The sequence below is a fragment of the Eubalaena glacialis genome, chromosome 15 (assembly GCF_028564815.1).
Source record: "Eubalaena glacialis isolate mEubGla1 chromosome 15, mEubGla1.1.hap2.+ XY, whole genome shotgun sequence".
Classification (NCBI taxonomy): Eukaryota; Metazoa; Chordata; class Mammalia; order Artiodactyla; family Balaenidae; genus Eubalaena; species Eubalaena glacialis.
Genome location: NC_083730.1, coordinates 21,763,760 through 21,789,705, shown reverse-complemented (window position 1 = coordinate 21,789,705; position 25,946 = coordinate 21,763,760). Strand labels below are relative to the sequence as shown.

At 36.0% G+C, this 25,946-nt stretch overlaps 1 protein-coding gene across 1 annotated transcript in view; it reads left to right on the top strand.

Annotated features, from left to right (window-relative positions):
• DCC (DCC netrin 1 receptor) overlaps window positions 1-25,946 on the top strand; it is a 781,864-nt gene that overhangs the window by 635,505 nt on the left and 120,413 nt on the right. Inside the window, exons 18-21 of the mRNA XM_061169229.1 lie at window positions 2,175-2,313; window positions 8,195-8,302; window positions 22,311-22,505; window positions 25,275-25,307. Of these exons, the coding sequence (XP_061025212.1) occupies window positions 2,175-2,313; window positions 8,195-8,302; window positions 22,311-22,505; window positions 25,275-25,307 (475 nt within the window). The remainder of the gene's footprint in view (window positions 1-2,174; window positions 2,314-8,194; window positions 8,303-22,310; window positions 22,506-25,274; window positions 25,308-25,946) is intronic.

The following is a 25,946-nucleotide window of genomic DNA, read 5'->3' as shown; positions in this document are numbered from 1 at the left end:
ATATTGACCTTCCTTATCAAATGGAGAAATTTTCTATAATTTATTTTCTACTAAAGTGATTCATCATTTGATGTTTTATATGACTTTCCATTCAAAATGCATTCATTGACTATTGACTGGTGCTTACCAGATACTAGCACGGTTATTACAGGAGATAGAAAGTTGTGCAAGACTCTGTCTCAGCCCTCAAGATGTTTACAATTCAATGGAGAATTTATCAATATGCTGTAAATATATGTGTGTGTGTGTGTGTGTGTGTATACACCACACATATAGAGTGCCCATATCTCACACTAGACAATGCATAAAAAATTGTAGCTAACATTTATTTAGTACTTACTCTGGGCCACATACTATGCTTTACTTGACTTATTTCACACTTTAAATAGCACTGTAAGGTCAGTGCTACAGTTATTTCCATTTTATAGATGAGGAAGCTGAGGTTCAGAGAGGTAGTGCCTAGGTATTCTGCCCCCCCTCACACACACACATACAGCCATGATTTTCCAAAGTATCAATACTTCTAGGCTAATGATTTATGTTGAATAGTAAGTTTTCATAAAGTTCCTGAGAAAACTCAGTGAATTAATGGCATTTATAGAATGCAAGTGTATCATTCAAGAATACAAACAAGGCATATAAGAATTTAAGAAATACAAAGGACAGTATTGCTTAGTTGCCTCCCAAATGCCAGTTGTGTCTATGCTCAAAGAGACTAGTTTTATCAAAGTGTGGTCTTCCCTCCTAGCTGAAATATTTCTCATTGCCCCATTCCTCCCCTTATTTCCATTTCTAAGACTTAGAGGTATTCATGACAGGGAAAGAGGGAAAGATTGGAAGTTATATATCAGCCTATCAGATACGAGCTGCCTGTTTCGTGTTTTATTTGATGGGGTTCCATCTTAGTCTACAAAGTATTTTTACATTTATTTAGGGCACACATTTTTACAGCTATTTTTAAGAAGAGCTTCTGATAAATGTTTATGAGGTCATCACTTAAATAGGATGGATGGGCGCATCATCGAAATGTTATTAGAACAGTTAAATATTTATTTGATTTTATAATGAAATGTAGGATTTCCATAGCTATAATCTAAGAAGGATTCATAGTAGAATAAAAAAGATATACCACACTAGAATACCTAAGGGAGGAGATAGGTATGACATAGGTGGAGACAAAAAGTTTTCCTTGATTTTCCTAGACATAGATATATAACAAATGAAATAAATTTAAAAGTAAAAGTAAATATTTAACCTTGGAAGATGATCAAGATCTAAATAACAAGCATAAATTGATATTTATAATAGGCATAAATAGTTTTTAAATTTGCCTGATGATATGGAAAATACCCGTTAACCTGGGAGATTAACCTTTTTCTTCATTACAATTTTGATCTTTTGAGTAAGCAATAAAGACAGACAATTTACTTTCTACTAAAATATCCTTAACCTGTTGTTTAAAAGACAAAGAATGTGTTCAGAAGACCAAAAATATTATCACTAATGTAATCATTTAATATTTATCCAATTTATTGTTCTCTTCCTGATCATCTGCTCCAATGACCATACTTCAATGTATATTTAACGTGACCTGTGCACAAAGAAAGAAAAGCACACGACACAATATTGCTTTTGTCCATTTTCTTTATAACAGCTATATAGATTCTGGAATCACTAAAAGTTTGTATCATAAAGAGTTTTTTTAAAAAATCATAAGCAGTAGAGCTCTAAAAATTCATTTTATTACCAGTGGACAATAATCATAACCATTTATGTAAAATACATAAAACATTAAAGCCTCTGAAAAAAAGACTTCGATTATTAGAAATAAATTGAAGTTGAAGTCAGTGCAGATAACCTTAAAAATGGAACTGACAGAAGGAAGTGGAGTTGGTCCTGCCTCTGTGGTTATTGCCTCACTTGGGAAAATTTATCAGCTATCTGGCCCTTTTAACAACATAACACCTGATTTTATTGATTAGGTTTTAGATGTACAATCAGCCAGTGTAAACTGGTACAGAAAGGAAATAAAGTCAGTGCTGTGTCCTAGGTCTTCTGCTGTTTGGAAATAAATTCCTTTTTTGTTGGCTTTTGATAGTCTTCTTATGTGTCTTGATTTACCAAGTTGATAGAGTTCATTTCTTTTTCTCTTTTCTTATTTCCCACTTGTTTAGTCAGAAGACACAACATCTCTGAGTTACACAGCAACAGGCCTCAAACCAAACACAATGTATGAGTTCTCGGTCATGGTAACAAAAAACAGAAGGTCCAGCACATGGAGCATGACAGCACATGCCACCACATATGAAGCAGGTATGTGAAGAAAGGCTGGCTTCGAAATTTCTACTCTTGATATTTGGTAGTGGTGTTTTCCAGGTACCAAGGAAGTTGGAACCTGTGTCCACCATGATGTCTAAATTATACCTTATTTTATATAAAATCATTCATAGCATTTTTATATCTAATATTATCCTCCCCACTCTAGATAAGAAGAAAATGAGTCCCCAGTGGATTAAGTGATCTGGTTTTAATCTGTACGTTAATTTAGGAGACCTGAATAGAAATCTTCTTTTCAATACATTTAAGCAAAGGCATTTTACTCTGTCCAAAGCATGCGTGTCTTTGATCAACAGACATAGTAGGTATTTACTTTTTTGGAAAGAAATTAGATACAAAATGAAACATTGCATTACAACTGTAGTCTCATGGATGCTTACCCTAAATAACTTCAGCTGACAGTGGGAAGAAGTTTCTGGGGGGTCATGTTCACTGTTTGGAAATAAGACAACACAATGGAAAACTTTCATGCATTTTGCAATAGTTCAAGTCGAGAGTAAATGCAATTCACTGTAAATTTTACCAGTCACGTTTACTATGGGTCATAAATGTTGACTTTATAACCTTAGCAGACATGCAGTGCACTTGGCATTTATAGTTCACAGAAATACAACATCCGAAGAAAAAAGGGTTTAACATACTTTTTGATTGCTTTCGTGGCATTACATCATATGTGGGGATAAACTGTACCACACATTTCCAAATTTTAAAAAATATGCCAGTGAAACTTTTATCTGGGTAAGTTGAATTTCTTTTTCCATTAGAATTTGCCCAATGGCATGGCAGTTCTAATTTTTATTTCAGGCTACTACCTTAACTCTAAGTTCATTGTGAATATTTTTACAATTTGAGGGTACTTCTTTCTATAAGAAGTTTTTTTTCTAGTTGTTTAATTTAATTTCAATATCTTCTTCTTCTATTTTACATGTTTATATATATTAAATCATTCTCCTAGAATTCTGCCCTGGATGTCAATGTTCTTAGCTTCTTAGGAAGAATAAGACAAGCTGAATGAGTTATGAACTATGGGGAGAATAAAGGCTCTGCTCTTTCTTTTTAACTTAAGAGGAGATGAAAAGAGTTAAATGAAAACCAGTAAGGCATTTGGTCTTCCCTGAGTGAAAGAGGAGTAGTAATTTCCTCATTCATTTTTCCCTGTCATAAACATAAATGCACACCAACGTCTGACTTGATAAATGCACCCTATTGATTTCTCCTCAACTGCCTAGCCTTGTAGGGATGTCAGGGGTGAGACCCATTGCTGACCAAAAGATATTAACTTTTAGAAATGTGGCTAGGAGGAAGGGTGATTGTCAAAACAGATAATGACCTGGACAGAGGTGTAAATAGCATGTGGATAAGATCCCTGGGTGATGATGAGAAGCAAGAAGTAATTCACAAGTGTCTGCAGGTTTTATAACTGGGAGAAGGAAATGAAGTGAAATAACTCTAGCGTTTGCTTCTAATTCCGTAATAACGCAAAGACTCTATGGGGCTGCGTTGTTATGCACTTGTGCTGAAATTACTCATAATAAAGGTAATGGCAGCTGAGAGATTCTTGAAATGAAACACTTCATTCTGTCCAGGTGATGAATCCCCAATTTTACTCTAGTTAATTTAAATAAAATAAAAATAATTGGAAGGACAGCTGAAATAATGAAGTCTTGGAGAGGCGACAAGAAGTAGCAGTATTCCCAGGCTTTAGAGACGAGGAACTATAGGACTCTCCCTTCAAGGTGTTAACAGTCACAATGGTGACTCCATGTGTTTTCCTTTCTTGTATCAACATTCAGTTTCCCAGAAGAGAGAATCACTCAGCTAAAGAGAGTGAGTTGAAGGCCATGAAATTTCTATTTGATGTTGCTACCAGCTCATGTGACACAGAGGAGAGCTTGTTCCCAAAGGAAAAATCCAAGTGTTCTCTCTAAATGAAGGAGGGAATGGGGTGTTGAGCGGTCTAAAAACAAATGCCCAATACGATTTCCAGGGCTGGAAATCTTCTAAATCTTGAATGTTACCATCCACTCATACACTTAACAAAGAAATTGAAGCATGGGAAAAGTCCTTTGAGAAACAGACAAACCAGAGGGCAGTGCAGTGTCCAGTTGTCTGAGATATTGATTACGGGTTTCCAATAAGGTTCATTTTATTTGTCAGGTCCTGAGATAGGTACTTGGTATAAAACGTGAAGAGAATACAGCCTTTATCTTGGAGAGAATTATAATCTAATACATAAGAAAAATATTTTAAAAATACAACCTTGAAGTAACATGAAAAATACAATCATAGAATTTTGGCCAAGTTAGAATCAAAGCACATAGATCCAAGTATAAATTCTGTCTGGAGAAGTCAGGGAAGATTTCACAAATGAAATAATGACGGAGCTGTGGCCTGGGTGGATTGTCAGGTATCCATTCCAGGGCCTTCCAAAGGAAGGAAGCAGCATGCCCAAAAATACACAAGCAAGTATCAGAAAGATGTCTTAAAGAGACGCTTATGAATGGTTCAGAGTGACTGGAGCATAGTTTTCATGGACAGCATGGGGACACGAGAGTGTATAAGAAAATACAGTATAAATCCTGCAGGGCCTGGTATTTATTATTTATTGTTATTAATATCATTTAATTCAGTGAGGACAGGTAAGAAGTTATAAAAGATTATTTCAGGAGAACCCACGAGATTGAAGAAGAGCAGACCGTAAGACCTCCTTCTGCTTGACTTAGGGGATCACTGAACTTGTTAGGGCCACTATAAATATCCAAAATTTTTTTTTAAATAAAAAAATAAATAATTATGAGGGAATAGTATACGGTTCATATGATAATCCTAAACATCTAAGACATTGATTCCAATACCAGAATCTCTATTTACCAACAGTCACATGGCTTGAGGAAAAAGAAAAATTTGCTCAGCACCTGAAATAGATTAGTCATTAGGTTGTTTTCGGGTTTTTTTGTTTTGTTTTGCTTTTGAAAAATAACCAGCTCTTCAATGTATTATTTTGCTAAAGCTGGAGTCATTTTATATTTTTTGAATATCAACATAGAGTCAGTGAAGCAATCTAATCATCATCATCTGTTTGCTAAATAAGCATCAATTTTAATTTTAACACAGTTAAGAAAAAGCAGACTATTCTGACTAGTTAGAAAGACAGATCTTTAATTACTTCCAAAATTGGAAAATTTCTTATTATGTTTGGTATAATATTCTAATTTGTGGCTATATATTACCTTCCTATCTGTGGCTTAGAAAATATCTTGAATGAGCTCTTTATAAAACGAACCCTTCTTTAAAGTAGCATTGCCTCTCTGGTATTTTGCTATTACAAATCTTTTTTGCAGTAATGTCCTTTCTTTCTTTTCATTAATATATATATATATATATTTTTTAAACTGAAATACATGGTCATCCAAGGCAATGCTTCCTTCTTTTTTTTTTTAATTTATTTTTATGTATTTATTTATTTTATTTTTGGCTGTGTTGGGTCTTCGTTTCTGCGCAAGGGCTTTCCCCAGTTGCCGCAAGCGGGGGCCACTCCTCATCGTGGTGTGCGGGCCTCTCACTATCGCGGTCTCTCTTGTTGCGGGGCACAGGCTCCAGACGCGCAGGCTCAGTAGTTGTGGCTCACGGGCCCATTTGCTCCGCTGCATGTGGGATCCTCCCAGACCAGGGCTCGAACCCGTGTCCCCTGCATTGGCAGGCAGACTCTCAACCACTGCGCCACCAGGGAAGCCCTAAAATAGATATTAAACTGTGTTTAATATACAGTCTCTTTACTCAAGGATCTACTACACTAGACCTTTTCTTCTCATCCTTCTCTTCCTTCTGCTTTTCCTTCTTCCTTCTCCTCCTCCCTCTTTAAAAAAAAAAGTTAAGTATATTAAGTACTTTGTCAGGATATTAAAATTTGGTGAAACTTTGGTTAACCTGGTATCCTAGTGGCTTGGAGAATCAGGGCATTGGAAATCAAATGGTATGATAGATGGGAATGTTTGATGTCCCTCTATTTGGAATTCTCTTAGGAAGAGAAGCTGGAAATAGAGTGTTGATAATGCTCAGATTCTGCACTGTTACAGTCAACAGAAGAGCCGAAGAGAATTATAAGAGTGAAGAGGAATTCAAAATTAGGACCAAGTTTTACCTATTTGTAATATACAAATACACCTGTGCAGAGATCAGGAAATTCCTCCAGAACCCAAGCTTGGAACTTAAAGACATTCTGACATTGCCTATGTCAGATTTGGGGTAATTGAAAAAGACTATGGATAGTAGACTTGGGCATTGTGAGCTGCCTAGAAGGAAAACTGACTGCATTTCAAAGCATAGCGAGTGAGAAAGCAGGTCAAAGGAAGCCTGAAAGATACTGGATGAGCTTGGCCAGTTTGCTGCCGCCTTTGAAGTATATTTAAATTTTTGTTGAGCACAATTTAGGGGAAGAAAAGTCCTTTTATCCTTCCAGGTTCTTGGTTGAGCCCCCCTGTAATAAGAAACAGATTAACAGGAGAAAAACAAACAGAAGTTTGATAATAAGTATACCTCTTGTATATATGAGAGATACCCAGGAAAACAGTAATTCCCTAAAATGGCCACCACTTTCAATACCATCTCCAGCTAAAGACAAAAGGTGTTGGAGGGTGGGAAGCCAGGAATGGGAAGTTTTCAGGCAAATCACAATAAACAAGGGCATGGTTGTTACGTACATTTAAGTCTCTGCCTCCTTGTCATCCTCCTCTTCCTGGCACAAAGAGGGAGATACCCTTATAAACGTATAAATTTCCCTTTTACGAAAGAGTAACTTCTACTCGGTTTTCAGAACTTTTCCTCTGTCTGTTGTTTCTTAAAAGTAATCAGCTTAATTCTTATGCCAGAGAGGCATATTTTGGGGTGACAAATTCTGTTTCCCTCAAACAACATGTGTGAAAAGTAGCTCTAAGCAAGACAGCATTTCTTGCCATCTTTACTTCCTACCAGGTTGATACTAAGACCCTCAGATTCTATTTCCTCTGTTTTCAAGTATTTCTTTGCCTTCTTGTTGGGAGATACCTAGTATGTTACCTAAGCAAGATGTTGTGACCTGCATGTAAATTCTTTATTTTTTGGGGTCTTTTTTTTTTTTTTAACATTTATTTATTTATTTATTTATGGCTGTGTTGGGTCTTCATTTCTGTGCGAGGGCTTTCTCTAGTTGTGGCAAGTGGGGGCCACTTTTCATCGCGGTGCGCGGGCCTCTCATTATCGCGGCCTCTCTTGTTGCGGAGCACAGGCTCCAGACGCGCAGGCTCAGTAATTGTGGCTCACGGGCCCAGTTGCTCCGCGGCATGTGGGATCTTCCCAGACCAGGGCTCGAACCCGTGTCCCCTGCATTGGCAGGCAGATTCTCAACCACTGCGCCACCAGGGAAGCCCTTTTTGTCTTTTAAGGAAAAATAAAATTAGGTGAATTTTCATTTATATATAAATCCTACAGTTGTAACAGAATTTTGTCTCTTGGAGACATGTAGCCATCAATCTCACTAAGTATGTGTCCATTTCTTTTTGTTCTTATAATGGTTCTTACATTTTTAGTGCATCGCTCACTTGAAAATACCAGTTATACTTTTCTGTACATTCACACATATTCTGTTCTCCTCTCTATATTCACACCTTTGAATGTCAGTTAACTTCCATGGAAAAACATTAATTTCTGTATCTTTGTTTGCTTGTTTAATTCAAATACCTAAAATAAATTGTACATGGTAAAATAAGCATGATCTACTGTGTGATAGATTCTGAGTGTCAACATCATGATTAGAAGTCCCATAAATGTCTGTTTTCTTTCACATCCAATGACAAGACCATGTTTCTGTTTCATCTCACAGCCCCGACCTCTGCTCCCAAGGATTTGACAGTCATTACTCGAGAAGGGAAGCCTCGCGCTGTCATTGTGAGCTGGCAGCCTCCCTTGGAAGCCAATGGAAAAATTACCGGTAGGCACCTCAGCTTTATTTCCTGTGCTGCTCCACTTGTCCTGTGATTGCTTACCTCCTGTGCACTGCTCATGCCTTTTATGTATTAGTTTTCTGTCCCAGCATCTCAGTTGACTCCTGACCCTTTCTGATTGTCTCTTCTTGCCCCCTCTGACCTTGGAATTCTTCTAATGGAGCCTACAAATACACACACAAACACATTTCATTTGTGTTGCTTCCTGAAAGATGTGCATTCCACTTAGTATAGACCTTTTGCTTTTGATTCTGTGCAGCATTAGGATAACCTTATAATGGAATGCCTCTGAGCCTAAATGACTAAAAAGAAGCCAGTTGTTTGGCAGTTATAAAATACAAAAGACACTTAATGACTGTGTATTTTTATAGGCAACATAGGAAGGAGGTTTGTCTGAGGGTTTTTAGTTTCTCACTTAGCTTTTAGCTTCTTACTTAAATCATAAGGTTCAGAAAACACTTGATATTGACTGACGGAAATTGAACTTAATGAACATTTCACAGTGAAAGATTTTATTTTGCCAAATATTTCTGATAACATTGATGCCTAATTAAAGCATCCATTAGAAGCCTGTAATGTTAATTTAGTATAAAAAATATAATGGAGTTCTATCAGAGATTTTGCATTTAAATGATCACTTTAGGCTTTTAATAGATGTCTCCATAGCATATAATTATTATGAAGAATATTGTATAACTAAAAATGTGCACATTATAGTCTAATTAACTTGAACCATTGGGTTAGGCGCATGTAAGAGTCATTCCTGTTTCTTCTTTTTTTTGCATACCAGAAGTGGATAGCATTATTATAAATTAACAAAGCAATTCAGTCATTCTGTGATACAGAGATAAGCTTGGAAATAACAGTTCAGATGGCACACTTACTTTATGTGAGTTACTTTTTGAATTTTACAGAATGAAAAGATAATGTGAAAATTCCAAATGTGGTTTAAATTTAAGTTGAAGACTTGTTTTCTCTAGTAAATTGCTCTTACTGCAATAACAAACAGAATTTCCATTTGAGCTGAACAAATATGGAAAAAGAAGAGAGACATAAAATCTCTCCCAAAACTTATATACTCAGTTGTCACTCTGCCAGGCTTTTTAAAACTGAGGGTGGCTCATTATAATTTTTTCTTCCCCTTAGTGTTATGATCTATTTTCATTGGTTCTGTTTCAGTACTTTTGTAGATTTTGATTTGTTTACATGATGACTTTTATTATGTTATAAACAGATATTTATAAGCATATGGTAAATCAACAGATAATAAGTTTAAGAAGAAAAAAACAGAATAGAAATTGTCTAAATAAAAACAAGTTCTGATAGAAACAAATATATTTTGGGGTAAAGGATAAAATAAGTCATATACTACCCAATTTTCCACTTTATTTAAATAAATGTCATCACATGGTCTATGTAAACAATAGAATGTGTTTTCTTTTTTTTTTTAATTTTTTAATTTAATTTAATTTCTTTTTTATATAGCAGGTTTTTATTAGTCATCCATTTTATACACATCAGTGTATACATGTCAATCCCAATCTCCCAGTTCATCACACCACCACCCCCATCCCCGCTGCTTTCCCCCCTTGGTGTCCATACATTTGTTCTCTACATCTGTGTCTCTATTTCTGCCCTGCAAACCGGTTCATCTGTACCATTTTTCTAGGTTCCACATATATGCGTTAATATGCGATATATGTTTTTCTCTTTCTGACTTACTTCACTCTGTATGACAGTCTCTAGATCCATCCACGTCTCAAAAATGACCCAATTTAGTTCCTTTTTATGGCTGAGTAATATTCCATTCTATATATGTACCACATCTTCTTTATCCATTCATCTGTCGATGGACATTTAGGTTGCTTCCATGACCTGGCAATTGTAAAGAGTGCTGCAATGAACATTGGGGTGCATGTGTCTTTTTGAATTAAGGTTTTCTCTGGGTATATGCCCAGTAGTGGGATTGCTGGATCATATGGTAATTCTATTTTTAGTTTTTTAAGGAAATTCCATACTGTTCTCCATAGTGGCTGTATCAATTAACATTCCCACCAACAGTGCAAGAGGGTTCCCTTTTCTCCACACCCTCTCCAGCATTTGTTGTTTGTAGATTTTCTGATGATGCCCATTCTAACTGGTGTGAGGTGATACCTCATTGTAGTTTTGATTTGCATTTCTCTAATAATTAGTGATGTTGAGCAGCTTTTCATGTGTTTCTTGGCCATCTGTATGTCTTCTTTGGAGAAATGTCTATTTAGGTCTTCTGCCTGTTTTTTGATTGGGTTGTCTTTTTTTAAAATATTGAGCTGCATGAGCTGTTTATATATTTTGGAGATTACTCCTTCATCCGTTCATTGGTTTGCAAATATGTTCTCCCATTCTGAGGGTTGTCTTTTCGTCTTGCTTGTAGTTTCCTTTGCTTTGCAAAAGGTTTGAAGTTTCATTAGGTCCCGTTTGTTTATTTTTGTTTTTATTTCCATTACTCTAGGAGGTGGATCAAAAAAGATCTTTCTGTGATTTATGTCAAAGAGTGTTCTTCCTATGTTTTCCTCTAAGAGTTTTATAGTGTCCAGTCTTACATTTAGGTGTCGAATCCATTTTGAGTTTATTTTTGTGTATGGTGTTAGGGAGTGTTCTAATTTCATTCTTTTACGTGTAGCTGTCCAGTTTTCCCAGCACCACTTATTGAAGAGACTGTCTTTTCTCCATTGTATATCCTTGCTTCCTTTGTCATAGATTAGTTGACCATAGGTGTTTGGGTTTACCTCTGGGTTTTTTATCTTTTTCCATTGATCTATGTTTCTGCTTTAGTGCCAGTACCATATTTTCTTGATTACTGTAGCTTTGTACTATAGTCTGAAGTCAGGGAGTCTGATTCCTCCAGCTCCGTTTTTTTCCCTCAAGACTGCTTTGGCTATTCGGGGTCTTTTGTGTCTCCATACAAATTTTAAGGTTTTTTCTTCTAGTTCCGTAAAAAATGCCATTGGTAATTTGATAGGGATTGCATTGAATCTGTAGATTGCTTTAAGTAATATACTCATTTTTACCATATTGATTCTTCCAATCCAAGAACATGGTATATCGCTCTATCTGTTGGTATCATCTTTAATTTCTTTCATCAGTGTCATATAGTTTTCTGCATACAGGAATTTTGTCTCCCTAGTTAGGTTTATTCCTAGGTATTTTATTCTTTTGTTGCAATGGTAAATGGGAGTGTTTCCTTTATTTTTCTTTCAGATTTTTCATCATTAGTGTATAGCAATGCAAGAGATTTCTGTGCATGAATTTTGCATCCTGCAACTTTACCAAATTCATTGATTAGCTCTAGTAGTTTTCTGGTGGCATCTTTAGGATTATCTATGGATACTATCATGTCATCTGCAAACAGTGACAGTTTTACTTCTTCTGTTCCAATTTGTATTCCTTTTATTTCTTTTTCTTCTCTGATTGCCATGGCTAGGACTTCCAAAACTATGTTGAATAATAGTGGTGAGAGTAGACATCCTTGTCTGGTTCCCGATCTTAGAGGAAATGCTTTCAGTTTTTCACCATTGAGAATGATGTTTGCTGTGGGTTTGTCGTATATGGCCTTTATTATGTTGAGGTAGGTTCCCTCTATGCCCACTTTCTGGAGAGTTTTTAGCATAAATGGGTGTTGAATTTTGTCGAAAGCTTTCTCTGCATCTATTGAGATGACCATATGGTTTTTCTCCTTCAATTTGTTAATATGGTGTATCACATTGATTGATTTGCGTATATTGAAGAATCCTTGCATCCCTGGGATAAATCCCACTCAATCATGTTGTATGAGCCTTTTAATGTGTTGTTGGATTCTGTTTGCTAGTATTTTGTTGAGGATTTTTGCATCTATATTCATCAGTGATGTTGGTCTGTAATTTTCTTTTTTTGTAGTATCGTTGTCTGGTTTTGGTATCAGGGTGATGGTGGCCTCATAGATTGAGTTTGGCAGTGTTCCTTCCTCTGCAATTTTTTGGAAGAGTTTGAGAAGGATGCGTGTTAGCTCTTCTCTAAATGTTTGATAGAATTCACCTGTGAAACCATCTGGTCCTGGACTTTTGTTTTTTGGAAGATTTTTAATCATAGTTTCAATTTCATTACTTGTGATTGGTCTGTTTATATTTTCTATTTCTTTCTGCTTCAGTCTTGGAAGGTTATACCTTTCTAAGAATTTGTCCATTTCTTCCAGGTTGTCCATTTTATTGGCATACAGTTGCTTGCAGTAGTCTCTAAGGATGCTTTGTATTTCTGCGGTGTCTGCTGTAACTTCTCCTTTTTCATTTCTACTTTTATTGATTTGAGTCTTCTCCCTCTTTTTCTTGATCAGTCTGCCTAATGGTTTATCAATTTTGTTTATCTTCTCAAAGAACCAGCTTTTACTTTTATTGACCTTTGCTATTGTTTTCTTTGTTTCTGTTTCATTTATTTCTGCTCTGAACTTTATGATGTCTTTCCTTCTGCTAACTTTGGGTGTTGTTTGTTCTTCTTTCTCTAGTTCCTTTAGGTGTAAGGTTAGATTGTTTATTTGAGATTTTTCTTGTTTCTTGAGGTAGGCTTGTATAGCTATAAACTTCCCTCTTAGAACTGCTTTTGCTGCATCCCATAGGTTTTGGATCGTCGTGTTTTCATTGTCATTTGTCTCTAGGTATTTTTTGATTTCCTCTTTGATTTCTTCAGTGATCTCTTGGTTATTTAGTAACGTATTGTTTAGCCTCCATGTGTTTGTGTTTTTTCCATTTTTTTCCCTGTAATTGATTTCTAATCTCATAGCATTGTGGTCAGAAAAGATGCTTGATATGATTTCAATTTTCTTAAATTTACTGAGGCTTGATTTGTGACCCAAGATGTGATCTATCCTGGAGAATGTTCCATGCACACTTGAGAAGAAAGTGTAATCTGCTGTTTTTGGATGGAATGTCCTATAAATATCACTTAAATCTATCTGGTCTATTGTGTCATTTAAAGCTTCTGTTTCCTTATTTATTTTCATTTTGGATGATCTGTCCATTGGTGTAAGTGAGGTGTTAAAGTCCCCCACTATTATTGTGTTACTGTCGATTTCCTCTTTTATAGCTGTTAGCAGTTGCCTTATTTATTGAGGTGCTCCTATGTTGGGTGCATATATATTTATAATTGTTATATATTCTTCTTGGATTGATCCCTTGATCATTATGCAGTGTCCTTTCTTGTCTCTTGTAACATTCTTTATTTTAAAGTCTAGTTTATCTGATATGAGTATTGCTACTCCAGCTTTCTTTTGATTTCCATTTGCATGGAATATCTTTTTCCATCCCCTCACTTTCAGTCTGTATGTGTCCCTAGGTATGAAGTGGGTCTCTTGTAGACAGCATATATATGGGTCTTGTTTTTGTATCCATTCAGCAAGCCTGTGTCTTTTGGTTGGAGCATTTAATCCATTCACATTTAAGGTAATTATCGATATGTATGTTCCTATGACCATTTTCTTAATTGTTTTGGGTTTGTTTTTAGAGGTCCTTTTCTTCTCTTGTGTTTCCCACTTAGAAAAGTTCCTTTAGCTTTTGTTGTAGAGCCTGTTTGGTGGTGCTGAATTCTCTTAGCTTTTGTTTGTCTGTAAAGCTTTTGATTTCTCCATCGAATCTGAATGAAATCCTTGCCCGGTAGACTAATATTGATTGTAGGTTTTTCCCTTTCCTCACTTTAAGTATATCATGCCACACTCCCTTCTGGTTTGGAGAGTTTCTGCTGAGAAATCAGCTGTTAACCTTATGGGAGTTCCCTTGTATATTATTTGTCATTTTTCCCTTGGTGCTTTCAATAATTTTTCTTTGTCTTTAATTTTTGCCAGTTTGATTACTATGTGTCTCAGCTTTTTTCTGCTTGGGTTTATCCTGTATCGGACTCTCTGCACTTCCTGGACTTGGGTGGCTATTTCCTTTCCCATGTTAGGGAAGTTTTCGACTATAATCTCTTCAAATATTTTCTCGGGTCCTTTCTCTCTCTCTTCTCCTTCTGTGACCCCTATAATGCGAATGTTGTTGTGTTTAATGTTGTCCCACTGGTCTCTTAGGCTGTCTTCATTTCTTTTCATTCTTTTTTCTTTAGTCTGTTCCGCAGCAGTGAATTCCACCATTCTGTCTTCCAGGTCACCTATCCGTTCTTGTGCCTCAGTTATTCTGCTATTGATTCCTTCTAGTGTAGTTTTCATTTCAGTTATTGTATTGTTCATCTCTGTTTGTGTGTTCTTTAATTCTTCTAGGTCTTTGTTAAACATTTCTTGCATCTTCTCAACCTTTGCCTCCATTCTTTTTCCGAGGTCCTGGATCATCTTCACTATCATTATTCTGAATTCTTTTTCTGGAAGGTTGCCTATCTCCACTTCATTTAGTTGTTTTTCTGGGGTTTTTTCTTGTTTCTTCATCTGGTATATAGCCCTCTGCCTTTTCATCTTGTCTATCTTTCTGTGAATGTGGTTTTTGTTCCACAGGCTGCAGCATTGTAGTTCTTCTTGCTTCTGCTGTCTGCCCTCTGGTGGATGAGGCTATTTAAGAGGCTTGTGCAAGTTTCCTGATGGGAGGGACTGGTGGTGGGTAGAGCTGACTGTTGCTCTGGTGGGCAGAGCTCAGTAAAACTATAATCTGCTTGACTGCTAATGGGTGGGGCTGGGTTCCCTCCTTGTTGGTTGTTTGGCCTGAGGCAACCCAACACAGGAGCCTACCTGGGCTCTTTGGTGGGGCTAATGGCAGACCTGGGAGGGCTAATGCCAAGGAATACTTCCCAGAACTTCTGCTACCAGTTTCCTTGACCCCACGGTGAGGTACAGACACCCTCCTCCTCTGCAGGAGACCCTCCAACACTGAACCAGGTCTGGTTCAGTCTCCTGGTTCAGGTCTGGGTCACTGCTCCTTCCCCTGGGTCCCGATGCACACACTACTTTGTGTGTGCCTTCCAAGAGTGGAGTCTCTGTTTCCCCCAGTCCTGTTGAAGTCTTGCAATCAAATCCCACTAGCTTTCAACGTCTGTTTCTGTAGTAATTCCTCCTCCCCTTGCCGGACCCTCAAGTTGGGAAGCCTGCCGTGGGGCTCAGAACCTTCACTCCAGTGGGTGGACTTCTGTGGTATAAGTGTTCTCCAGTCTGTGAGTCACCCACCCAGCAGTTATGGGATTTGATTTTACTGTGATTGCGCCCCTCCTACCGTCTCATTGTGGCTTCCCCTTTGTCTTTGGATGTTGGGTATCTTTTTTGGTGGGTTCCAGTGTCTTCCTGTCGATGATTGTCCAGCAGCTAGTTGTGATTCTGGTATTCTCACAAGAGGGAGTGAGAGCACGTCCTTCTACTCCGCCATCTTGGTTCAGGGCCCCAGAATGTGTTTTCAACTCTGAAAAAAAGCTTAATTTTGCTTTTCAGTTGGAAAAAGTAGAAGTCTGTCCCATATTAAGAAATGTCAATTAATATGAGCAATAAAATTCTGTCTGCCAATGTCACAGTGCATGTATAAGAAATTGTGTCCACACATTTTATTTAGAGGTGTACGTTCAATAGTTCTCAATACTAAAAATCCATTCTTGTACACTGGCGTAGTAAAAGTTTGGGATGAAATACTTTTCACCTTTAAAGACTGCTTCATTTATTAAAACCAATTTGTGATTATCATGTTGAGATATTTTGACTCAATTCCACAGGAGGCAAACACTAAAGACCCTTGAAACAACTTTAAACAACACTTAAAACAACTTCTGTTCTATGCATATTTTGATTCTTTCGTTCAAATCACTTCAAAAAGTAGGATGATAAAATATTCAAAATATCAGATTGTTAGGCTGAGGCCCAGATTTTCCACACTCAGTTTCTTGTGAAAGGACAAAGGAAGATGTGAGTTCTTTTCCAGTGTGTCAGAGCACACGTGTGCCTATGTGGAGGGATGTACTCCCATCTTACCTTTGTATTTCTTTGTTTTCATAAATCCCTGTATGTGCACAGCAGGTGAGCAGGGTGGTTACGAACCCAAGCTTCTGACGGAGATACCTGAGCAAGTTATTTAACCTCCCTGAGTCTTACTTTAGAACTTCTTTTGTAGAATTGTTATAATAAAGGACTGAGGAAAGTCCCTGATACCCGGTGAGCACTGAAATAACTTAGTGATTATTATTCCCAGTTGAAATTCATTCTAGGACAAGGGTTCACTAATGTACTCCGCACAGAACCAGATCATCAATTTATAAATATATATATTTATAAATGTATATATGTAAATATATATGTGTGTGTAGATATATATATATATATTTCAAAAAGATTAAACAAAAAAGAGGATGAAAGAGGAGATCCAGGTAACTCCAGTGCCTAAATTCATTGATTATAAACTGGCATCTTAGGAATTTAGACTGACATTTTCAGAAGAAAATGGTTCAAAATGAATTAAGCATTTACTACACGCTTGGCATTCTGCTAAGCACTTTTGTATTATAAGCAATCATATATTCCTGTTATTTCATTTTGAAATAAAGAGTTGGGGGCCTTCCAGTGCAAATAACTTTCCCAAAGTCAAATAACAAAGAAGTAACAGAGCTGGCATGTAAAACTCAGGTTCCTTAACTATTACACTGCGTTTTTCTCTTCTTATCAGTATTCTACTGGTCCAAATCAATGATGCTCAATTGATTTATGATTTAATTTATCTGAGGAGGGATTGAGAGTGGTACTTTGTAAAAACTCCCCAAGTGATTTTAACGTACAATAAGATTTGTGAAACACTGATCTAAATAAATGCAACATCTAACATTATTTGAGATAGGGACCCGTGCAGATAAAAGAGTTAGAGCCTCAGAGATTGTTTCCTTAACAATACCATCTAATGACTAAGGCTGTACCCTCTTTTTCTGTGTCATTCGATACTCTAGTCCAATTCCTCTTCCTTGAAATTCTCCTCTCTCTTGACTTTTGTAAAGTCACCTAACCACTTTTCTTCCCACTTCCAGGCTATAACTTCTCAGTCTCCTAAGCATACTTTTCTTCCATCTGTTCCATAGTGTTACTTCCCAGAATGCAGATCTTTTCATTCCCTTCATTACTTTCTCTGAAAAAGTATCTGCACTATAGCCAGGGCTTCAGTGAACATGATCTTATGTCTCTGGAATCTCTGTCTCCATCCAAGGAATTACAAATACACACATCCTACCTCATATTGTACATTTCCACTTGTCTGTCTTAGTGTCACCTCATTCTATTCCCCAATCCCCCTCTCTCCCATTCTTCCATTTTTTGCTCTATCACCCACCACAAATGGCCAAACAATGCACTATTATATTCTGGAATAGGTTGTTAGCCCATTGGGATTGTGAACCCAGCTGGGCACTCATACTGGAGTCATGTGTCTAAACATTCTTACTCTCATCTTTTTAGAAGCCTCCACAGTTCACCCAGCAGCAAAAGTTGGAAACTTGGTCATCTTGACTTCTTCCTGTCCATCCCCTTTCCATAGTATCATGAGAGAAGTCTAAATGCTTATAGTACAAGGCTGAAAGCAGCAGGAGAACAGGGTTCAGATTTTGTTCAATGCTTTCTCCCCAGCAACAATATCTTTGACACTTAATAGATAATTAATAAACATTTTTTGAGCAGAATAATCATTAAATTGATATTAAATATATTGTTTGACTTGAAACTGTAGTTCCAGCTTCTAAACAAGATATTTCTTAAGCTTTATTAATATAAATAAATAAATAAAAGCCTTAGCATTTACTCTAGGTAGTTACTACGTAAAAGATAATGTAATAGAAATACACTCATATATTAAGTTTTTAAAATGCATTATCTCACAGCAACTTGTTTTCAGATAAGAAAATTAAGACATACTTGGATTATTCAAGTCGCTCAGGGTTGCAAAGCTAGTAAATGATAGCACTATGATTTGAGGTCAGGCCTCCCTGAATCCATAACCTATAATTTTTGACCACAAAAAAAAGGAGAAAATGGGTCCTCCTTTTTTATATATCTACCTATGTATACGATTTTCCGAATCAGTTCTTTAAAGATGAGAAGCCCTCATTGGACTGAGCTCCTTGCTGGGAGGGGCCACATCATGTATCTTGGTCTTCCCAGTACTTATCCACCTACCTGATCCATGGAAGGGAATCACCAATGAGTGGGAGGAAGTATGGAAAAGGACAGAAGAGAGAAGAGAAGTGGAGGTGGCTACTTTCTGACACTTTGCTTCTGGAATTACAACTACCTATTTGTATAAGTAGCATCAAAATGAAAGATGTATGATGCTACGTTTTATAAGTATTTACACAAATGGTATTTCAATGTAGGAATGCCCAGGTAAATTAATAATCCCAAAAGATCTTACAACCTATGACAGAATATAATACTGATACTTTATTATTTGGCCAGGGTGGTGGGTAAGAGATAAAAATAAAGTGGAAAAAATGTAAGATGAAAGGATGGAGAATGACAGGGAATTGGACACAGAGGAATGAACATATAGATACAGAAAGATAGTGAGAAACCTATAAATGTGTCCCAATCTATGTGGTTAGATGGAAATCTATAAGGTGAGACTTCAACATGGATTTAATAGCCTCAAAACATGCCAAACTCACATATCCAAATGAAGTTGTATGGTTTTTCTAAGGCTAGATTTTAGAGTTTTGAGTGATGTACTCTTGTTTCTATTCTCCAACTCAGTTTTCAAATTTATAACAAATGACAGGCTTTTTAAAATAAATTTCAGGAAATTGCTCAAATACAATTTGGAGTCAGAACCTGCACTTTCAACTTTACTTACCTGATGCCAGAACTGTCACTTTTAAATGCTTCAGTGAATACTCTTCACATAGAAAAAATTACATGAAGGCAAATACTATATTCTCATTTGGTAAATGGAGAAAATCAGGAATAAGTGTAGCTGACTTGGGATGGGAGCACACTTATCCAAACTTTCAAGTTCATCATGTACTTACAACAGCCCATGAAAACTTCAACAATTTCATTAAATGTCATGAATTTAAAACTTATATACTTACAGGCTAGGGGATTTTATTCAATAAGTGAGTTTCAATACCTATTGTGTGAAGACTATTTTATTAGTTTTCTTTGAAGATAAGAAGTAATATAAGATATAGCTCCTGAACTAAAGGAATATTTTTATTCTTTTGAAGAGATAAGACATGCACATAATAAAAGCTAGAACAATATTACCAGTGCCAGGGTCTTCTTTTCAGTAGATATGGTTCTTTGGGTACAAGAATGGAGACTTTTCTGGCTCAGAGAATATTAGGAGGTTGTACTGATGTTGATCTCAGGGGCTGAGTTATCAAAGAATGGACATCTATGAGTCACAAACAACTCCTTTATCCAAGGATATTTTACAATCCCTTTTGAATTATAGTCTTCCAAATTTAATATCAGCCAGAGGGAAGAGCCATATAACCTTTATAAATTTTGTAGACTTCTTTATCTTGGTCAGTCTTTTATCTTCCCCTGAGCTCTCCACATTTTACATATTCATATCTGCAGCATCAACATCTCAACAAATATACCACAAAATATGCAGAATTCACATCACCAACTAAAGCAGTGATTCCTGACTTGACTTGAACACAGAAATCAACTGGGGTGCAATTTACTGGGGTTACCATTAGCTACTGCTGTGTAACAATATCACCACAAATTTAGCAGCTTAAAATAACACACATTTGCCATCTCACTGTTTCTGTCAGTCAGGAATCCAAGCACAATTTAGCTGGGTAATCTGCTTTAGGGTCTCTTACAAGCTGGCAATCAAGGTGTTAGCTTCGGCTGACATCTCATTTGAGGCTTACCTGGGAAAATACTTGCTTCTAAGCTTATGTAGTTGTTGGCAGGACTCAGTTCCTTACTGGCTGTTGATCAGAGCCCAGCCTTAGTTCCTTGCCACATGGTCTTCTCCATCTGGCAACTTGTTTCATCAAAGCCAACAAAGGAGAGAGTCTATAGAGTCTGCTAGCAAGACAGAAGTTATAACTTATGTAACATAATCATGGAGGTGACAGTCCATCACATTTGTCATATTCTGTTGGTTAAAAGCAAGACTTAGGTCCCATCTACACTCAGAGAGGAAAGACTACACAAAGCTGTAACTACCAGGAGGCAGGGATAATTGGGGGGCTATCCAAGACTTGTCTGCCAAGCCTATTGAATCAAAATGCCCTTTCTTGGGCTCTATGTTTTGTAACTTATACCTAGTCCTCAGGTAATTCTTATGATTAGGCAGATTTGAGAAACAATGAAGTTGGGAAAAGGTGAAAGCCGAAGCAAAATAGATGCAAGTTTTCAGCATTGATCTGAATTTAAGACAAATGGACTTCTGGGTGTTGGAGTTTGTGGCATTGCTTAATCCTACAGAATCACGAGGAAAAAATATCCAATTCACTGTCTATAATGCATCCCCCAAACCCAGGCATAATTCTGTAAATCACTATGGGATTAAGTGAAAATGATACAAAATCGTATAGGTACTCTTATACTTTATTGAAGTGGGTTACAAAGTGTACAGAAAGGAGAGCTCACTATAGAGGAACGTTTCATATGTTAGATGTAGCTTAAACTAGACCTGGATGTCCAGGTAGGAGTTGGATGGAGAAAGTAAGGAAAGGTGGAGAGGTGTGAGGAGTAAGAGGGAAGTAGGAATAAGGATAGTATGGAAATCAGTCCTCGTGGAATAAGAGTTGTGCTGAGATGTAGGTAATACGCATGGTTATTTTGGAAGGCAAGTGAATCTGAGTCAAAGAACCTGTGACATGACCACTGAAATATCTATGCGTGAAGGTCCCCAGTCCAGATGGGACAAGTGGGACTCAAAAGGAAAGACTAGGGGAATCAAAGGAAGACAATTGTTTTTAAAAAGTATTATTTACAAAGAATGTATTCAATGCATAAGAATAGACCTAGGGGCATTTGCGGCCTGTCTGATGCAGATACCATTGCAGAAATTTGATAGAAATAGAGGCTGACACCACATTCATGTAGCAAAGACATCTGCAATGAGTTATTTTACAGTTTATATTACACTATCATCTGATATAATATGTAGTGTAATATAAAGTGATGAATTAATGCTTTTAAATAAAAGCTAACTTAAACATTAGCTAAATATAATGTTAGAATATGAATATTTTACAGGGATACCTGGATCTGTTTGGATGCATATTAGACTATCACCACTGAATACACTACAATTATTCATCCCCTAACACAGAGGATGAATGATACTATCAAATGATGGATTTTTTAAATATTTGAGATACTAACTAGATAACCTACAGTTATCCAGAAATACTTTTTCTTTCTTTTTTTGTTTATTTTTGCCTAGGTGTGATGGATGGGGGGGAAATAGTGTTGGATTTTTGGTATGGTAGTAGAGGATGTTATCCTTGCCCTTTTATCACTTAGCTTGGGTCATGCTCAGCTTCATCATCTATGAAAAGACAGCAACAGTACCCCTGCCAACCTCACAGAGTTATTACAGTAATCAAATGTGATCATTTATTTTTATAACACTTTAAAAATATAGGGCATTTTATACTTTTCAATGTATTTTTATTATTTAAACACTAGCCAAAATAAACATTACTTATCTTCATTATTGGATACAGTGAAAATGATACAGACTTGTTATCTGTCTTTTATGTTTTTCATTATGCTTATATATTAGTGCAAACCAATAGTCAGGATTTATAGGCAGCAGAAACCTCGCATTTTTTAAATATGGCAGATATTTTTATTTCTAATGGCTTATTCCATTTTTAGATTTTGTACATTGAAGCAATTCTTTTTCTAAGCTTTGCAATACAAAAAGAAATCATTACTTGCCAAACTGAATACTGCGCTTTATAGATTGTGGATATATGATAATCCTTGAAAATTGTATTTAGCACACATGGATGTTTGGAAGCAGAAGTATAGCATGTAGTCAGTAGAGTAATCAAAGTTGTGTTCATTTATTCATGCAGCTTACATCTTGTTTTATACCTTGGACAAGAACATTCCAATTGATGACTGGGTTATGGAAACAATCAGTGGTGATCGGCTTACACATCAAATCATGGATCTCAACCTTGACACTATGTATTACTTTCGAATTCAAGCACGGAATGTGAAAGGAGTGGGGCCCCTCTCTGATCCCATCCTTTTCAGGACTCTGAAAGGTTTGAATCATTTCCTGTCATTTCGGGGTTTTTTCCTATGGAGTTGTTATAAAATAGTTTTGGAGTCTGTGTTAGGGATTGCCTTAAACCATCTCTGTTGGCACGTGACTACAGTGGACATTCAAAAGAAATTAAAATGCAAATTAAAACCAGAATGAGATATCACCTCAAGCCTGTTAGAACGGACATCATCCAAAAGACAAGAGACAACAAATGCTGGCTTAGCTGTGGAGAAAAGGGAACCCTCGTGCACTGTTTGGGGAATGTAAGTTGGTGCAGCCACTATGGAAAACAGTATGGAGGTTCCTCAAAAAATTAAAAATAGAAGTATCATATGATCTAGCAATTCCACTTCTGGGAATATATCCAAAGGAAACAAAAACACTAACCCTATAAGATATCTGCATCCCAATGTTCAGACCAGTATTACGTGCAACAGCCAAGACATAGAAAGAGCGTAAATGTCCATAGATGGATAAAGAAGTTGTGATATATGTATATATATTCCATTATATATATATAATAATGTTATATATAATTATATGTACTTAATGGAATATTATTCAGCCATAAAAAAACAGGGAAATCCTACCATTTGTGACAATATGGATGGACCTTGAAGGTGTTATGCTAAGTGAAATAAGTCAGAGAGAGAAAGACAAATACTATATGATCTCACTTATATATGGGACATAAACAAACAGATAAACACCAAACTCATAGAAAAAGATCAGATTTACGGTTACCAAAGGTAGGAGGTGATGAGAGGTGGAATTCGAGGAAGGTAATCAAAAGGTACAAATGTTCAATTATAAGATAAATAAGTACTAGGGATGTAATAAACACATGATAACTGTAGTTAACACTGCTGAATGATATACAGGAAAGTTAAGAGAGTAGATCCCAAGAGTTATCATGAAGAAAATTTTTTCCTTTCTTTTTACTGTACCTATATGAGATGACAGATGTTAACTAAAGCTGTTGTGGTCATCATTTCCCAATATATGTAAATCAAATCATCATGCTGTATATCTTAAACTTGTACAGTGATGTACGTCAATTATTTCTTAAATAATTGGAAAAAAATTGGAAACTGGAAAAAAAAAGATAAAATTAATTAATTAATTAAAAGTTATCTTTTTATGCTGAAAGCCAGCATGTGAAAGAAAGATACATTATTACATTTTCTGCCATCAGCACAAAGCGGACATATTTAACTTGACTTTTTTTCATTTACAACCCTTTTGAAATTTTGTACTGATTTCATGTATATGGGCTCTATTCAAAATATAGTGAAACACTTTAGCCTTTTTATGTAAGGGAATAAAAATTAAAAAGCATTGTATTATGTGGATGGCATACTATTGCCAACTTTAAATATTTCCTTTCAGGAACTATTGTCCTTATATATTAAAAGAAATTTTGATATGGCAAGAAAGAAAATCTCAAACAAAATTAATTTTTTTTTTTTTAAGGACACAGGGTAGCAACATGAAAAAAATATCTTGTGGTATGATTACTAGAAGAAAACTTTACATGCTTGCAAGTGTAAAAATTACTACTGGTAACTACCTCATAATGATCTGCATATGAGTCCTTTCCATTTTAGAGCACAGTATTATTTTTCTGGAGGATGAATGATTTCAAGAGCCTCTATTATTTAGCAATTGAAAATAATTCAAATGTTCTATAGCTGATATTTAAAGACGTATATTTAATGTCTGATGTGTGTTATTTTAAAGGATACTTGGCTCTTAAATATGTTACCACATTATGCCCACATATCTGGCCAAAAACTTAATAAAACATGATGGCAAACAACCGAAAAATTAGAAACATGTATCTGATTGACATTTTTACCCATTTGCTTGGACATACTAAAGAAGAGGCTTAGAATAACTAGATAGTCTATTTCTCAATTCTCCTAGGAAAAGTATGCTAATAAATAGAAGACTTTTGAATTCTGGTGACTGAGCTATTCAAAAGCTAGATTTGGTAACAGTTAATCCGAAAGTTTGCCAAGAATGCACAAAAAAAGCATTCAGCCTCAACCTGCAATGACAGCCCTTAACGACAGAATAGAAGCGGCGGGGGAGGCAGGAGAAAAGTGAGCCAATCTTCATCTATCCAGGTTTTTAGGACTTCATGTCTAAATCAGGTTTCACTCCAAATGAGCAATTGAAAGGAAACTGGTTATTCATTTTGTGAGAGCATGAAATGTAACTAGGTAATGTTTCACAAATGCTTCATCTTTATCTATAGACAAGTTGTGAACAATTCAAGACTTTTATTCACAAGGTTTAAAATCAAACCATTTAGATTAAACTTTACAATATTTTATTATTTTACCCTATTCATGTGAGAATTGGTAACGTTTTCTTGTTGAAAAATTTAAAATGAATACAAGAAAATAGCTTCCTTAACTTGCTAAAATATACGGGTGATAATTACTTGGTAATGACATGCACTTATTTTTACTGTAAATTGTATCATTAATTAAACTTGCATGATGATCATTTTGAGTTTATGTTTAGAGGAATGTTACAAATAACATTTTTAGAACACATTTATACAGCAAAACAATTATTTTCCATTTCTTTCTATGACTAATTTAATCAAAATAATCACATTAACCGAATTCCTTATCAATTTTTTTTCAATAGGGCATTGGCCTTGATATGAGAACTCGCTAACAAAACTGTTGATTTGAAATGTCAGCTTTCTTGATGGAAACTACCAAAATCTAATAATATTTCTCTTTCCCCACAGTGGAACACCCTGACAAAATGGCTAATGACCAAGGTATGGTGGTTTAATCTGTCATTTTTCCCTCCCTGAATCAATCTTATCTGTTAGAAATGTCAGTCATTATTTTCTATTCCTTTTTTCACCTGGGCCATACACCTGATGAAGCAGACACCAGTGTGATAATTAATCTTATTAATGAAGTTCTGCTTGGCTGAGGTTTCGGCTCTGATAGGGAGGATGTAAATTTTCTTGAGAGGAAATTGTTTTGTCTCCATTCTGAAGGACCAATTAAAATGTCAAGCTTCTTTGTATGAAATAAATTTTTAGTCTCTGTCTGCACTTCTGAATAATTCACGTTAAGTATAATTAAGCTCAGCATAATTTTCAAGCTGCTCTTGCACCCTTTCATGAGCTCTGGATTAAAGTTCTATAGCTTGACAGAGAAAACTCATAAATCATGTGTGCTTTTCCTCTACAATGAGCTTCTTTTAATACATAAAAACAAAGTTAGGTCAACTTTTTTTTAGGGCATTACTTTTGTTCATTTTGAAGCCAGAAAGCTTTCATTTCGTGAATCAGGTACCAGTTTGACTTGCAGTATTTTATCCTCCTTCCATTCATTTGCTAAAAGCCGATTTGTGTAGAGAAACAGGGATGGTTTTACACAAAGGAAAATGGAGGTAAATCAGAGTT